We start from the raw sequence: 16,122 nt of genomic DNA, 5'->3' as shown, positions 1-16,122 counted from the left end.
CCCCCAGGAGTTCATTTCACAAAACCAGCTACTCATTCTTATAGCAGTCTGAATTTTAAGTGATGTCTGTTTTCAGCTCGGTTTGCAACGTCATTTCAGGAGCGGTGGTGGCTTACTAAACAGTCCAGCCTGTTCTTGCCTATGGCTCACGTGGTATACCTGGCCAGAGAGAGGGCAGCCTGGAAGCTCTAGCCTGCCTCCTGTTTATTTTTACCTGAGAGACAAAGTCTCCATGCACCTTCCAGCGGACATACTCTGCATTCGGAGAGGCCGTGGCGCTGTGAAGGGTGATGCTCGACATGTCCTCAACTTTCGGCATCTTCTTCCATGTTCTGAGGAGAAGAATACAAGAATCTTCAAAAGATAAGAGTATACACTGCCCTCTTACATGCTGCCTTCAGCCAGAAACTTTGCCGCTGAGGAACTTTCGGTCAGAGACGCCACGCCGCCTGCCTTCTTCCTCTCATCCTTATCCGTTCTCCTAGCCCTCAATGCTCTGTCAGGGGGGAGCTCTCTGAATGTGCACACCCTTCAACTCTTCCTTTTCTAGAGTGCAGTAAAAACAAAACTAAACAAACACTAAGCATGTAACTGCCACAAATCATATACCTCCCCCTTCCTGCTTTTTTTTTAATTTTATTTATTTTATATATGTTGATTACACTGTCTTTAGACACACCAGCAGAGGGCACCAGATCCCATTACAGATGGTTGTGAGCCACCATGTGGTTGCTGGGAATTGAACTCAGGACCTCTGGAAGAGCAGTCAGTGCTCTTAACCACTGAGTCGCCTCTCCAGCCCCCGCCCCTGCTTTTTAAAAATGAGATGTTTGTACAACCCAAAGGCAAATGTGCTTTTTTTTATTAGAGCCCTCTGAGTTTCTGTAGGGAGGAAAAAAAATCAAAATAAAAACAAAACAATAAAAACAAAAACAAAGAACTCACTGGGTGAGCAATGTTAGTATCCTCCTCCACAGAGAAGGAAACAGAGGCACAACAGATAAAGGACTTGCCAAAGCGAATACACAGGAACATCAGACTTCCATCTTGGGCAACCTGGATTTCAAGGGCAAAATGTTCTGAATGGATTGACCACTGATTCATAATTGCACATGACGATGACGATGGTCTCAGGTTGACTAAACCTCTGAACTGTGATTCAAATATCATCTTCCAGTAACTGTCCCCAAAATGGAGATCACCAAGGCTGCAGTTCCTACTCATTCCCAAGCGATGCCCTGGCCACAGGTCCAAGGTTAAAGGCATAAGGGTGGGGGATGGGCCTGATTCCAGGGCTTGGTCCTCCATTCTGGGGTGCATTTGATTGAATGTCTTGAAGTTATCAAGAGATAACTTTTCAGTGGGCTGAAACATGTGAACATAATACTTGAGAGGTAGTTGTGGTTTGAATAGGTTTAGCTCCCATAGATTCATGTGTTTAGACATTATTTGGAGGTGTGGCCTTATTGGAGAAGGTGTGGCCATGCTAGAGGAAGTATGTCACTGTGGAGGTGGAGCTTGGGGTTTCATATATATGCTCAAGTCTGGCAAGTGTGACACAGTCTCCTGCTGCCTGTGGTTCAAGATGCAGAACTCTGATCTTCCAGCACCATGTCTGCCTGCAGCCTGCTGTGCTTCCCACCATGATGATAATGGCCTGAACCTCTGAGATTGTGAACCAGCTCCAATCAAATGTTTTCCTTTATAAGGGTTGCCATGGTTTTGGTGTCTCTTCACAGCAATGAAACCCTAAGACAGTAGTCAAAATTTTTAATGACTTAGCCAAAGAAGTATACTGCCATGTGTGTGAATTATTAAAATATCCAAGGGGGAAAACCATGAAAATCTTAATAAAATAGAAAAACTACCCCAGATTGAATGTTTCTATAAACTTGTAGAATCTGAAATGTGCCCCAAATCCAAAAGACTACAAGTGGCAAATTCCACACTTGACCCCACAAGACAAATTGTAGCTGAACCACAACAGTTCATATGATCTCCTTCAGGCATTTGGAGAATGCAATCAAAATGTATTAGGTGATTTAATAAATATTTTTAATAATTATTATTCTTAAAATTAATAAAATATTTAAAAACAACCCGTACTGATAACAGGAGCAGCCAGCATGTTGCAACTTCTCTCAACATAAGAAAAAAATATGTCCCAACCCTCAAATTCTTCATGGACAACTGTTAGAGATTGGTTCTAATGCTTTGATTCAATCAGGAATCTTCATGTCCAAATGCTAAAGGTCCTTGTTCCCAATTGGTTTTTGATCGATCAATAAAGATGCCGATGGCCAATGGTTAGGTACAGGGTGGGACCATTAGAGTTACACTAGCTAGGATGCAGAGAGAAAAGAGACTCTCCAGAACTTGGGGAAGAAGGATGGGACACAGGAGAGGCAGGAGATAAAGCCAACAGCCGTGTAAGATTTCCAAGAAGTGGCCACTGGCCACTTCCCCAGTTGGGCCTTGGATAGCAGGGAAAGGTTTAAGAGTGCTCAGCCTTTGATGTAACCATGTCATTTTAAAAATAAGCTTGTGTGTGTGTGTGTGTGTGTGTGTGTGTGTGTGTGTGTGTGCTTTATTTGAGGATCCAAAGATAGCTCCTGGGCCAGTAGGTGCATGATTCTCTGGGGGCACAAAGGGGTGTATCACAAACCACTGCTACAGACAACACTGGGAAAAAAAGAAGGAATCAGAGGTACTAATGCAGGAGAGAAGCCTCCCTGACAAGATGCAGACACAAAGCAATCACTTGCAGTTTCATAATGCACGTGACAGAGGTTGAGAGGTACAGGGGCAGCTGAGGAAGGTGAACTCAGAGTGCAGACAGCTAATTGAAAAGTGTCAACAAAAGCAAGCATTTCTGAAGTTTGGTCAATGGGAAAGTAAGACTGTGTTTACCAAAGCCTTTCTTTTTAACACGATTTAAAAAAAAAGAAAAGAAAAGAAAAGAAAAACTACCATGGGCAACTGATGAGTCCATATGTTTACAGTTTCTCATACAGACTCTTTCAGCCAACTCTTGGTAGCAGAGAAGTAAATGTTATACTGTTAGGTTTTTGAACGTTTAAAAATGTGAAACTAATTAGAAGCTAAAAATAGAATCCCTTGAATTCAAGATCAGAGGAGAAAGCTGGCGTTTAACCACCATCCATCTTCCTGCTTCTTTCACCCTCTCTTTATGCAGTCTTCATTCACCTCCATACATTCTTTGTCTGTCTGCCCATCCATTCATCCATCTATCCATCATCTACCCAACATCCATCCATCATCTACCCATCCACCCACCTATCTACCCACCCATTAATCCACCCACCTACCCATCCATCCATCTATCCACTCATCCATTTAACCACCCACCTACTTACCCACCATCCATCTATCCACTCATTCATCACTCATTCATCCATCATCCATCCACCCATCCATTCATCCACCTATCCATCCATCCACCCATCCACCCACTCACCCACCACCCATCCATCCATACACCCATCCATTCATCCACCCATCCATCCATCCACCCATCCATTCATCCACCCACCACCCATCCATCCATCCACCCATCCATTCATCCACCCATCCATTCATCCACCCATCCATTCATCCACCCATCCATTCATCCACCCATCCATTCATCCACCCATCCATTCATCCACCCACCCATTTACCCACCTACCCACCCATCCATTCATCATCCATCCATCATCCATCTATTCATCCATCCATCCATCCATCCATCCATCCATCCATCCATTCACCATCTACTGGGGTTTATAAACAAAACTTATAATTTCTATGCTATGGAAGCAAGCCAGGATGATTCTTCCTCTTTATATAAACCATCAAAACCAACCAACCAACCAAAAAAAAAAAAAAAAAAAAACCCAAACCTACCATGACTGAAATAAGAAATGCTTCCCACAGACTCATGCTATATAGAAAGACACAGCACATGCTGGTGCTAGTTGCTGCCACTGTTGTGGAGGCTGTTGAAACTTTGGATGTGAGGCATGGCTGGAGGAAGCATGTCACTTCAGTGAGGATTCTTGGGGACATATTATTCCTGGCTCCTTCCTGTCATTCTAAAGGCTGTCTGCCAGGAAGTGAGGCTATCTCTCACCACATGCTGCAACCATGGTGTTCTGCCCAAGAGACGATCCATTACAGGCTGAACCCTCTCTGAAACAGGAGTGGTCAAAAGACGTTCTTCCCTAAGCTGTTTCTGTCAGGTAGGCTGGGCATGATGACGTATAGCTCACAGAAAACTCCATCTAAGGCAAATGTCAAGTATTTTTATTCTTGTTCTATTTTCCCACTGACATCCGGAGAGCATGCGCTCTATCCCAGTACATCCCCCAGAAGCCTTCTGGTATCCCCTAAAACTAGGATGCCCTTGGCTAGTCCACTACAGATAGGAACAGATGCACTGCAGACTAAACCTGGGGGGTAGGGGCTAGATTTGTAAGTAGCCACATGAGTCTGGCTTCTCTCCAGCTCTGGAAGACTGTAAACTCCTCTGTGATAAGCGGTGCCCACTTGCTAGAATCCTCCCCGTTCTTATATCTCCCAGATGGTTCCCAGCTGCCTAGGGCTATTTCTTGCATTCCAACCCTTTGATCTTGCTTTTCTTTTTGATCGCTTATGTCTGTCCCCCTCCTTCCCCCTCCCACCCATAATTCTAAGTTCAGTGAGAGAGGACCTATTTTCTAAAAAAACCTTGAAGATTCTTTTTTGGGGAATTGCCCCCTCCCTTTCCTGTAATTTTTGGATCATAGGGATAGCCGGCTGCAGAGCTATACAGAACCCCAGCCCTGACGACTCAGCAGATGGGTAGCTGTCCCTGAAGGCAGGCTGGGAACCCCCTACGTCATAGAGGTCAGAATGTACTCTTTCCTGAAACAGCTTTCTCAAATTTTCTCTGCTCCTTTTTCTTCAAAATTCTGACAAAAGAGATGCCTACCTGCTTGGTTCTACATGGGTCAGCCAGAGCATCGTGACACTAGGTCTTGTGCTCCTATCTGGGTGCTTTTCTGTCCCCTACTACTATTCGTTGGAGCGCTGTACCATTGATCACGATAAACGGATTGCATTGCTATCCTAGCTGGAATGTCGTTTGAGATGTCAATTGTGTTTGCGTCTGAGTGTGTCAGGCCAGGGAGTGTCCATCTGTGTATGCCTGAGTTTGAGGGGAGTGCATCTAGCAAGCCCCCAGTGGTTTCTGCAAATTCTGCCTGAGGCGGGCGCATTATCATGGATACCAGCATCTTGCCTGCACCAGAGTGCACAAGGCTGTGTGTAGGAGACTGTGCTTACAGGAAATTCCCTGTCTGTCTGTCTCTCTCATATGAAGGATTAGTATGAGTGACGATGTGTGTACAGGTGTATATTTGGGTTTCAGGCACTGTGAGGCTTTTTTCCCCCTGGGGGTGTTGCAGTATAATATGACCTGTACCACATGAGGGTCAGGAGCCCTTATGGGGTGTTTGGAAAGGGGGTGTCTGCTTCTTAGTTCATGCTCATAGGGTGAAACTAGAAGCTTTATTTGGACATGTGACAAAGATGATCTGTGGAGAATGTGTTAGAGATGTCCTACACACACTGGGGATGCATTTTGAACTTCTTTTGTTTTTCAGGGGTGGGGCTTGGGGGGTCTTTGTTAAAGTCTCTGGTGCAGATGTCCATTGGGGTGTCTTGAGAGTTTCTGTGTGACATATGGGATCTTTAGGGATGACTGTGGGACATCTGTGCTGTCTGGGCTCACAGTGATGGGTCCCTGGAGGCTCTGTAATGCTCTGCATGACTCTGGAGTGGGGAGAAATCTGCCCATATCTCTCCTTGGTTCTGAGTATCAGCAAAAGACTCTGGTGGAATAAAAAGCCTTTGCCTCATAGTCTGATATAAGGACAGCTCCCTCCCAGTGGCTGTGAAGAGAGGTGGGTGTTGACCATGTGTGTGTGTGTGTGTGTGTGTGTGTGTGTATTTCTGTCATGCTTTGGTTACACCCATTCCTAAGTCACCTACTAACACCCCCAGACCAAAAAATCTTACTTATCTCCAGTGTTGTTCTGGTGGACGCCGAGGAGGTAGTGTGTCAAGTGCCCTCTCTACCTGCCAAAATCTGCAGGACACTAAGTGTGGGCACGGGGACAGACCTGCACTCTGTCCACTGTTTCCAGAGGAAGTTTGGGAGTAAGACAACATCAAACAAGGACACTTCCATTCGGAGGAGTCTCATAGCTCCTCACCGAGAGGCCACGTTAGGACACAATTATTTCTGCTGCTTCTGTAGCTTGTGCTCAGGAAGAATGATCATATCCCACCAGCATGCCCAGGGTGCAGGGAGACTGGCATTTTCTCCCAGTCTCACTGTGAGGGACCTGAGGAAGTTCATCCTCTTATGCAAGGCTCTCACGTGGGATAGGCTCACCCAGCTGTCCATCATTGTGAGTGATGCCTGTTTCCCCTCCCATCTATGGAGCATACCAGGTCCTCTCTGCTGGTCCCCTAGCAGCATGAGCAACATTACAGGAACTGCACAGTCAGCCTGCCTCTATGCAGGTTCTGCAACCTCTGGTTCAGACAAGCAAGCAGCGAACTTGCTCAAAACAAACTGCATCTATACTTAACAGAGTCTTCTTGCCAGTGTTCTGTAAAAAACAGGACAACAACCATCTGCATACCATTTTCATTCCATCAAGTATTACATGCCACCCAAAGACAGTTTAAAGCACAGAAGAGAGCACAGAAGAGGCCCTATCAAATAATACATTCATCATGCACGAGTCTCTGCACATGTTGGTATGGAATGTCCCGGAACCCAGAACACTAAGGGTTTATCCTTAGCTTTTGGCTATGTGGTGATTTTTTACCATCTTTTCTTTTCATTTGAAAAAAAGGCCTTTAGCTAACTTCGAAGACAAGTTCATTTCTGACTTATACTTCCTGAGTCATATCAGGAGACCATCTCCAGTTTCCAAGAATCAGGCCAGGTAGCCACCCAGTGAAACAGTGTTTTTGCTACACCACTTTTGTTCCCAGTGGGTTGTGTGCTTCTAAGAACTCTTTGGATTCTCAAATGGAAGACACACACACACACACACACACACACACACACACACACACACCAGTTAATTTTAAAATGCCTTGGCTACCTCAAAAGGCTGGACACTCCTAAACCTTCCCCTGCTACACAGGCCCAATTAGGGAAGCAGCCAGTGGCCATTTACCTGAATACTTACATGGCTCATTGGCTCTCTCTCTCTCTCTCTCTCTCTCTCTCTCTCTCCTGCAGTTCTTCCACTATATCCCAGTGACCCTTTGTCTCCTTCCCCCTGCATCCTAGCCCCGGTAACCCTAAGGGTCCCACCCTATCTCCCTTTGTGCAACCATTGGCCACTGGCATTTTTATTGATGGATCAACAACCAATTGAGGATAAGGACCATTAGCATTTGGACACACAGACTCCTGATTGAATCAAAGCCTTAGAACCAATCTCCAACAACCCAGTCTGCAGGGTCAGTTTGTTCCTCTCCAGGACAGATATGAGTTTGCCTCTCAAGTTCTGACCTCAGAACATTCTGTGTCACCTCAACTGTTTAGTGGGACTTTTCTCCTGGATGTGTCTGAGTTACCTTCTTCAAATCTCAACCAGCTCTAGGTAGGTGGTAATGTTTTCTGGGTAATCCCGCAGGACTCAGAGGCAGATGAAGTCCTTGCCAAGGACCACACCTTTGGGCTGCTATGTAAAATGATGTCTTTATGCAGAAAGGCAGGTACTAGATAAAACGAGGCCTGTCATTGGATAAAAATGAAAAATAGGTGGGAACAAAGTTTTAGAAAGAGAGAAGGATCCAGAAGAGGAGGAGGAGCAGAAGCAACATGGAGGCAGATGGTAAAGATTCTTCTCTGCGCATAGATATTGTTACAGATATTTTTAAGAGATGAATGTGTACAGAATTTTGTGCTGTCTAGATGAGTAAATTATGTCATATCAATTGGGTCAGAGGTTATTGTGTGGTGTGTTCCTTCATGTGGTGACTTAATTGAGTTCAAGAGAAGGCACGGTGGCAGGATGTGCCAAGCCTGCTACGGAATTGGGATGTGTGTGCCTGGCATGGTAAAAACCCACCAAGGGAATTGTGAGGGAAAGCAATGTGGCTCTCGGATCGCCTGGGTCAGAGAGGACCCTGGCGGCCAGTGTGGAGCCACTGAGATAAATTAGTGCAAGTTTGTAGAGCTGGATGTCGCCGGAACTAGGGTGGGAGCTACCGCCTAGGTCAGAGAGAGTCAAGGGAAGCACAAGTAGTACGCGAGGAAACCGGTGCCCTTTATTAATATTTACCACAACACTGGAGTGCTATATCTTCTCATCCCTATAGTGTGGATATAGAGAATCCCCCAAGGGCTTAGTGTATTTGTCCCAAGTCCAACTAGCAGGAAGTGATAGAACCTTGAAGCAGTGAGGTATAGAGGGAGGAAGTTAGATCATGGGGGGGGGTGCTTTGGAAGGGATATTGAAATCCCAGCCCCTCCTCTTCCTGTCTCCTTTGTTTGTAGGTCACCAGGAAATGGTAGTGTCCCCATGGGCTATAAGCAACAGGCAAAGTGATCAAGGGCTGAAATTACCCAAACTGGGCAAAAAGACCCCTTTTCTCTTTAAAGTTGTCCATCTTGGGTATGTTGTCTTGGTGCTAGAAAGCTGCCAGACGCCATCTCTGTCTTTGCAACTGTGAACTGAAATTCTTCTAAAGGGCAGGTGCATTTGGTGGTAAGAAAGTGCTGGGTGTGGCCCACGACACGGGCAATAACAAAGGAGGGCTCTGAGCTGTGATCTGAGACACTTTCTGGAGGAGATAGGATTAGACCCCAGGATTGCTGGAGAGAAACATTCAGAATGGAGGAGCGGGAGAAAGGTGCAGTAAAGGTGGCTCTGTGACTGGCCTTGGAACGCAGGCTGTGTTGGTTTGAATGAGAAACAAGCATCTCCCAGCCTGCTCTGATGCCTCCCCCACCATTATGGGACCTATCCCCACCCCCAGAACAGCGAGCCAAAATAAACTCTTTCTTCCACAAGTCGCTTCCACTTGTGGTGTTTTATCACAGCAACAGAAAGGTAGCTAATGCGTTAGGCATGGGGTGGGAAACTTCGTTGTATCATCCCTCTCTTTGTGTTTCTCCTACTTGGCTGTTTGGGTATAGGAGGAGCTTGCTGTCTGAGCCACCACATGACGCATTCCCACCATATACGTCTATTACTTGGACAATTACTTAAACTTTGATTTGAATAGCAAACAAATTTCCATGGTGAAAACTCACTGAACTGGGGGATGTTTGTCACACACTGTCTTAGTCGGCGTTCTATCGCTGTGAAGAGACTACATGGCCAAGGCAACTCTTACAAAGGCAAACATGTAGCCCGGGGCCAGCTTACAGGTTCAGAGGTTTATCCCACTATCATCGTGACAGGAAGCATGGTGGCCTGAAGGCAGACTTGATGCTGGAGAGGACGCTGGGAGTTCCACACCTGGATTGGCAAAGCAGCAGCAAGAGAAGAACACCAGGCCTGGTTTGATCATTTGAAACCTCAGAGCCTACTCCCTCTAACATACTTCCTCTAACAAGGCCACGCCCACTTCAACAAGGCCACACCTCCTAATCCCTGTCAAGCAGCCCCACTGCCAAAATGACCAAGCATTCGAATCTATGAGTCTATGGGGACCATTCCTATTCAAAATACTACACACAGCTTGCTCACTCTGAGTTATACAACCAATCGTCTGATCCTCTGCATATTTTATGCTTATGTGAAATACCCATCTTGATTTTTTTCTGTATTTATTATTATTTGCTTTGTTCTATGGAGAACCGTTTCTTAAATAGGTGAATGAATCCAGCTGTGGAGGCTCGTTTGGTATCGCAGTCACGGCAGGCGTGTGAAGGCCAAGCTAAGAAATGAGTATGGAACGGAACAAGAGTGTGAAGCGGGGATGTGAGCCCAAGAAAATTAGAAAGGAGAAAAAGCAAAGCTCCCGAGCCCCCAACGTGTGTTCGTGTGTGCACGTGCATGCACGCATGTGCAGCTTCATAGATCCATGTGCTGTGGTTGACATTAGGTGTATTTGTCATTTACCCTTCACCTTCTTTAAAGACAGCGCTTCTCACTGAGCGAGGGGCTCAATTAAGGGAGACTGGTCAGCTGGCCTCCTCCAGAGATCAACCTGTCTCCATTCTAACCCCACTGCTGGGATTATCGGTGTGCTGCACCCAGCTTTTATGTGGGTGCTGGGGATATGAACTCAGGTCCCCACATTTGAACAATAAGCACTTTACCGAGTGAGCCATGTCCCCAAGCCCCTCAGCCATCCTGAGAACATTCGGTTGAGTCTTTTACCCTATGACGACACATATACAAAATATTGTGAAAAAAAATTGCCTTGAAAACATATGGCTCCATTGCTTCTGCGATCCCATTTAAGCTTCAATATTTACCTTAATAGTTCACCTACAGATGCCAAAACCAGAATGTTCACATATCCCTGCAATGAATTTGAAAAAGAAAAGAGAAGAATGAGCAAAACCTCAATGCCCCACTTGTTCCGAGAGTGCTAGAAGCATGCACTCTAAGCAGAAACAGCAACCAGCATTTCTTCATGCAAAAGAAGTGGGTGGCTTTGCAGATGTCTCCCCCCACCATCCTAAAGCAGACGGGATGTCACTTGCAGAGACACTGGGCTGCTATAACTCTGAGTGGGACATGAGCTCAGCCAGACTGCCCCTGTCCAAGTGTCAGGCCTCAGAGTCACAGGGCCCCGCCCAGTGGCACCCAGAGGACCTTGATCAATACTGTCACAGGTAGCACAGTGAGTGGTGGAAAATCCTGGCATAAGAGCAAGGGATGCATAACAATGGTGGAACTGTACTTTAATTTAAAACGGAAAATAACAACAAATACCCTTGCTGCCATGGGGGTATCTAACAGACACTATGTATTCCTGGTGGAGATGCCCCCCACCCAGTATTTTCTAGTATTCACATGACAGGAAATGATGTTGCATATTTTAGTGAGTGAAATTCATGCAATAGTCTTGTAGGATTTATGAACATGGTGGTGCACACATGTAACCTCAGAACTCAGGAGGCTGAGGCAGAAGGATGATATTGAGTTCAAGTTTAGACTGGGCATCAAAATGAGACATTGTTTCAAAAAAAAGAGTAATAATGAAGATGACAATGATGATGACATCATTTGGCTGCCATTTTATGATTTCTGCTTTGTTTTTTATCTCCAAGATGGGAAAAGTGTGGTTGAATGATGTACACAAGGCAATGGAAATTGTAATTTGTAGAGTAGGGTCACACTGGGGGAGTCTTTGAGTTCAGACAAATGAATGTAACAAGCCAGAACTCTTGGCTGAGTCAAAACAGGTTGATTCCTCAGTGGTTTGTGCTATTTTCTTCTTCCTTCCTTCCGTCCTTCCTTCCTTCCTTCTTTTGTTTCCTTTGTTAAAGATTTATGTTATGTATATAAGTACTCTATCTGTATGTACACCTACATACCAAAAGAGGACATCAGATCCCAGGATAGATGGTTGTGAACCACCGTGTAGTTACTGGGATTTGAACTCAGGACCTTGGTGCTCTTAACCCCTGAGTCTCTCCAGCCTTTGCATCATTTTCTTGATAAACCACTGTGGTGGTTTGAATATGCTTGGCCCATGGGAAGTAGCACTATTAGGAGGTGTGGCCTTGGAGGAGAGCTAACCTTGTTAGAGGAAGTGTGTCACTGTGGAGGCGGGGCTTTGAGGTCTCATATATATGCTCAAATCTGGCTGGCCAGTATGACCAGACCCTTCTCTTGGCTGCCCATGGAAGACAGTCTCCTGGCAGGCTTCAGATCAAGACGTAAAACTCTCAGCTCCTTCAGCACCATGCCTGCCTGCACACTGCCATGCTTCCTGCCATGATGACAATACACTGAACCTCTGAAACTGAAAGCCAGCCCCAATCAAATACTTCCTTTTATAAGAAAATATGACCTTAGTCATATTGTTCCCTTCACAGCAACAAAATGCTAGCCAAGACAACCACACACTCAGGATGCATGGATTCCTAGTCTGCTTGGCCTTTTAAAACTCAAGCATAGCATACCCCCCCCCCCAAAGTCCATCTCTTTTATAAGTTTATTCCAGTGCTTAATCTATTAATGGGACTTTGTCAGCATCCATGGGTCTTTCACCTCCTGATGCCATTACAAGGTCACAGAGGTACTCATTCTCTATGTCGGAATCTCCACCTCCTCCTCTCCCCAGACCTCTCCCCCAAATCGACAGCAAGGCACTCTGTCTCCCTGTGCACCCCGCCCTGGAGCCCTGCCACCTGACTTCTCTCCTGAACCCGCCACAACTCTTCTCAAGATGGCTCTACTTCTCATGCTTCTGAATGGCATCTTCTCAGTGACTGTCTCCCTCTGCTACCAAGCAACCCCTTCTTGCCCCAGCACCTCTTGGCCCCGTGGCTGCACAGGCGCCTCGCTCCTCTTAGCTCCTGGCTTGTGTTATAGAGCTGTCTTCCCTAAACCAGTGGTGTTCATACCCATGTGGCTCCCGTGAGCCCCTGGGACTTGCGCCTACCCATGGACCTCTGTGCTAGCCCTTCACTTCACTCTGAACACTTACAAAGCCAGACCAATGACCCCTAACGCAGCCAATCAGAAAGCTCCATGGCCTCATTGGCTTCCAAAGGCTTGTCACTCTCTTGGTGTCCTAGGGACCTATACTTGGAACATAGGACCTATACTAGGAACATAGGTGGGGGAAGCAATCAGCTGGGTTGTCCCAAAAGGCTACCTTCTCATTCCCATTTCCCACCTGCCTGGTGTGCATATGGCTGTCAGGTCTGGCTGCTTTGGAAGGGAATTCCAGCTACATTCCCTCCCATTCACCGCTGGCCACCTCCAGCAAACGCCTTGTCCATCTGACCTGGGGTGACGGACGTCTGTCTGACCTTGGACCCCATCTCCTAGCTTCAATTTCTCCAGTGACCTCTCTGTTCGCCCACACCAACCCCGAGCTCTCACGCTGCTGCTCTCCTGCAGCAAAGCAAGATGGCAGCCTTGATATCGACCACCAGCTGGATCATGTTGAGACCCTTTAAGACCTTGGCCTTCAAGCCTCCACCAATGGGGCCTCTAATCCATTCATCATTTCCACTCCTGTGCTCCGAACCAGAGCTTCCTCCCAGTCTACCTAGCTGGCCACTTCCTTCCCTGCCCACCACGGCTATGCTTGGTTTATGGGATGCCTACCATTCATTGGTCATCCTCTCCCTACGTGGAGCTGGTACTTGTAGTACGAAGTTGGTTCATAAAGGTCTCCTCCCTTTCTCCAGTCTGGTGAGTGCTTTCTCTGTACCAACACTGAGGATCACTATCCCATACCCACTGTTAGTGTTAGCAAGTTAGCATTCCTTCTAGGTTCCACCCAACAGTTACCTAGCAACAGCCAGGGGGGATCCTGGGTTGCTGTAAAAAGAACTGTTTGGCCTCTCTTTACTCTCTCTGACCCCCTTTTCTCTCTCTGACCATCCCCTCTCTGACCTCCCCTTACACACACACACACACACACTCTCTCTCTCTCTCCTTTTCTGTCCCCTCCTTTTTCTCTACCTCTACTCCTTTCTCAACCCCCTTCTAAACATTTTATACTAGACCCGTGCAGTATGGCTGTTACCTGGTAGCGGGGGGGGGGGGGGTGTGGAGGGGGACAACCCACCAAGGCACCCCTTTCCCGCCTCGGCACACTGCACTCTACAAAACCTATCAAGTAGGATAACATCTTACTATATGTAAATCACTAATTCAGTTACTTCTAAAAAAAGAATTCCAAGAGGTCAATGTCTTGTTTCCTTCTGAGGGAACTAAAGCAACCTTGGCCCAAATCCCATCAGCATTTGACACCAAGCCTGAGTCTTTTACTAGTCACTAAATAGACACCCTTTTTAAAAAGTCTGCCAAAGGCTTCGGTTGCAAAGCGCGTTTATTATGTGACGCCCTCTCCCCCAAAAAGGGCCTCTGGGTTCTGAACACACAATATGTCTTTGATCCACCCACTGATTCGAGCTTCTGGCTTCCCATGACCCCAGATGAGCAATTTATGGCAACGACAGTCACCAAGATCATTCGCCCTGGTAAATGACAGATGATAAACCATATCGGGACAAAGTGACCGGCAACATCCTCGGAAGAAACCTTCTCAGCCTCTGTGGGCTCCCTTCTCTTTCCTCTTGTGAAAGAAGAAAACCCAGATCAGACACCTGAGGACTCATTGCCAGGCTGCAGTCAGATTGCTTCCAACTCTCCTATTCAAACCACCCCAGGGGACTTGTGACATTACCTGCTAAGGATTCTAACTCATCTTTCCAAACAAAGAGGCACCAGCCTGTCAAACAACAGCCTTCCCTCCGCAGAGAGCTGAGGTCCCCTCCAGACTGGCAGGATGGGTGAGCACTTAACATGGCTCCCACCCCCATCCCCCGCCAGGGCCCCGGGTGCATTCTATGGGGTAATATTTACAGTGCTGGATGGCTGGGCCCCGTGGAGCTTAATGGGTTTCTTAATAAAGGCAGGCTTCATTAAGACAGAGAGCGCGGGCGGCGTGCCCTTGCTTTGGAGGAGAGGACAACCCAGCACAAGACGAATGCTCTCCCTCGGCTTGGAAATCATGCAGGTCAAGTGCCTTGTCACGCATTAACAGCCTTTTAAGTTGCTAGGCAGATCGAGAGGAGCTGCGCGGATAAACCAAGGCGGAGGAATTATGCGATCCATCCTGGTAGCACAAATGCGGTAACACAGAGCTGCCTTTAAACAAAGTAATTTGCTAAATGAGCGGCTGGCGGTTTTCCAGACGGCCAATGTGACACGGGCTTGGATGAATCCTTTCTTCAATCACGCGTTTGTCTGGACCGGGACATGAAAGGCCAGGTTAGAGCCATTGCCGTGGCTGCTGTAGCTTTGAAGCCCTTACATAAAACTCTCCTGGTGTGGGACTCCAATGAAACAGCTGGAGCGGGTGCCCTGGCGTTGGTGCTTGGGATGCCGCTAAGACAAATGCTTCTTAGCCGGATGACAGCCAGCTCAGAATAGGGTTCCTCTGTCTGCTTACCACATCACTTCGCACAACAGCAGGTCTCTGGACATGTGACCTTAGTACCAGATGAAACTAGTTGAAGGCTAAGGAGCAGAAATGCTGTCATTTAAAATGTGAATTATTAAAAAAAAATCACTTAAAATAATTTACACAAGTTTTGTCTTTTTCCCTCCTCTGTTCTGAAGACTGAACCCAGGGCCTTATATATCTTAAGTAAGCATTCTGCCATTGAGGTACACCCCAGACCTCTAGGTCAGTTTGAAAGTGCCCAAGATAGATGGGGGAAAAAATCCACCTGAATTTTAATTTAGGTTTAATGGAAGCTATAAAGAAGATCCTGACTTTCAGACATGGTCTTTCTCAGCTGTGCCCTCTTCCCACTAAGCTGTACCTCTGGTTGAGGACTTTGCTAGAAATGTTGATGATCATTCAGCCCTGGGACTTCGAGGTCCATGAAACACAGCAACGGACTGAAACCAGGTGGTCTGGAACCACCCGAAGGGCATGGACTGCACTGTAGAGAGCACAGGGGGCAACGGGGTAAAATAGATAAATAAATAAATAAATAAATAAATAAATAAATAAATAAATAAATAAGCAATTTTACAAGCTGCTTTTCCTGTGCCAAGCAGTATGCCCCCTTCCAAGCAAGTTTGATTTGGATTAGAGCGAGTTCTTCAGCAGCCCTTGGGATTTCTGTTCAGTTGCTAAGAAGTCTAGCCCCACCCCACGATGGAAGTCACTGGCCAGACAGTAGCTTTCTCCCTCGGCTCCCGTTCATTTCTGACTCAAGAGGAAAAGTTTAAAACAAATGAGTCACCAGTAAAAGCTTCCAAGGCATGCAGAGGAAAACTACAGTTTGCTGAGGAAGGTTCCCCAAAGCACCTTGTGTACTGTGGTTTCTGATCTACACAGGGTGGAAAATTTTGTTGCCTGACTTCTATTTCCTGTGTATGTGTGAATGGT

At 46.6% G+C, this 16,122-nt stretch overlaps 1 protein-coding gene across 1 annotated transcript in view; it reads right to left on the bottom strand.

Moving 5' to 3' along the window:
- Positions 1 to 13,150, bottom strand: part of LOC308439289 (cilia- and flagella-associated protein 337-like) — a gene marked incomplete at both ends in the record, with an annotated part of 75,046 nt that extends 61,896 nt beyond the window's left edge. The window contains 2 exon segments of the mRNA XM_080941017.1: positions 215 to 332; positions 13,089 to 13,150. Coding sequence (XP_080797143.1) covers positions 215 to 332; positions 13,089 to 13,150 — 180 coding nt within the window.
- Between the last annotated feature and the right edge of the window lie 2,972 nt (positions 13,151 to 16,122).

Source organism: Micromys minutus (assembly GCF_963924665.1).
Source record: "Micromys minutus genome assembly, chromosome: 29".
Lineage (NCBI taxonomy): Eukaryota > Metazoa > Chordata > Mammalia > Rodentia > Muridae > Micromys > Micromys minutus.
The sequence above is the reverse complement of the archived record's forward strand: the minus strand, read 5'-3'. Positions and strand labels throughout refer to the sequence as shown.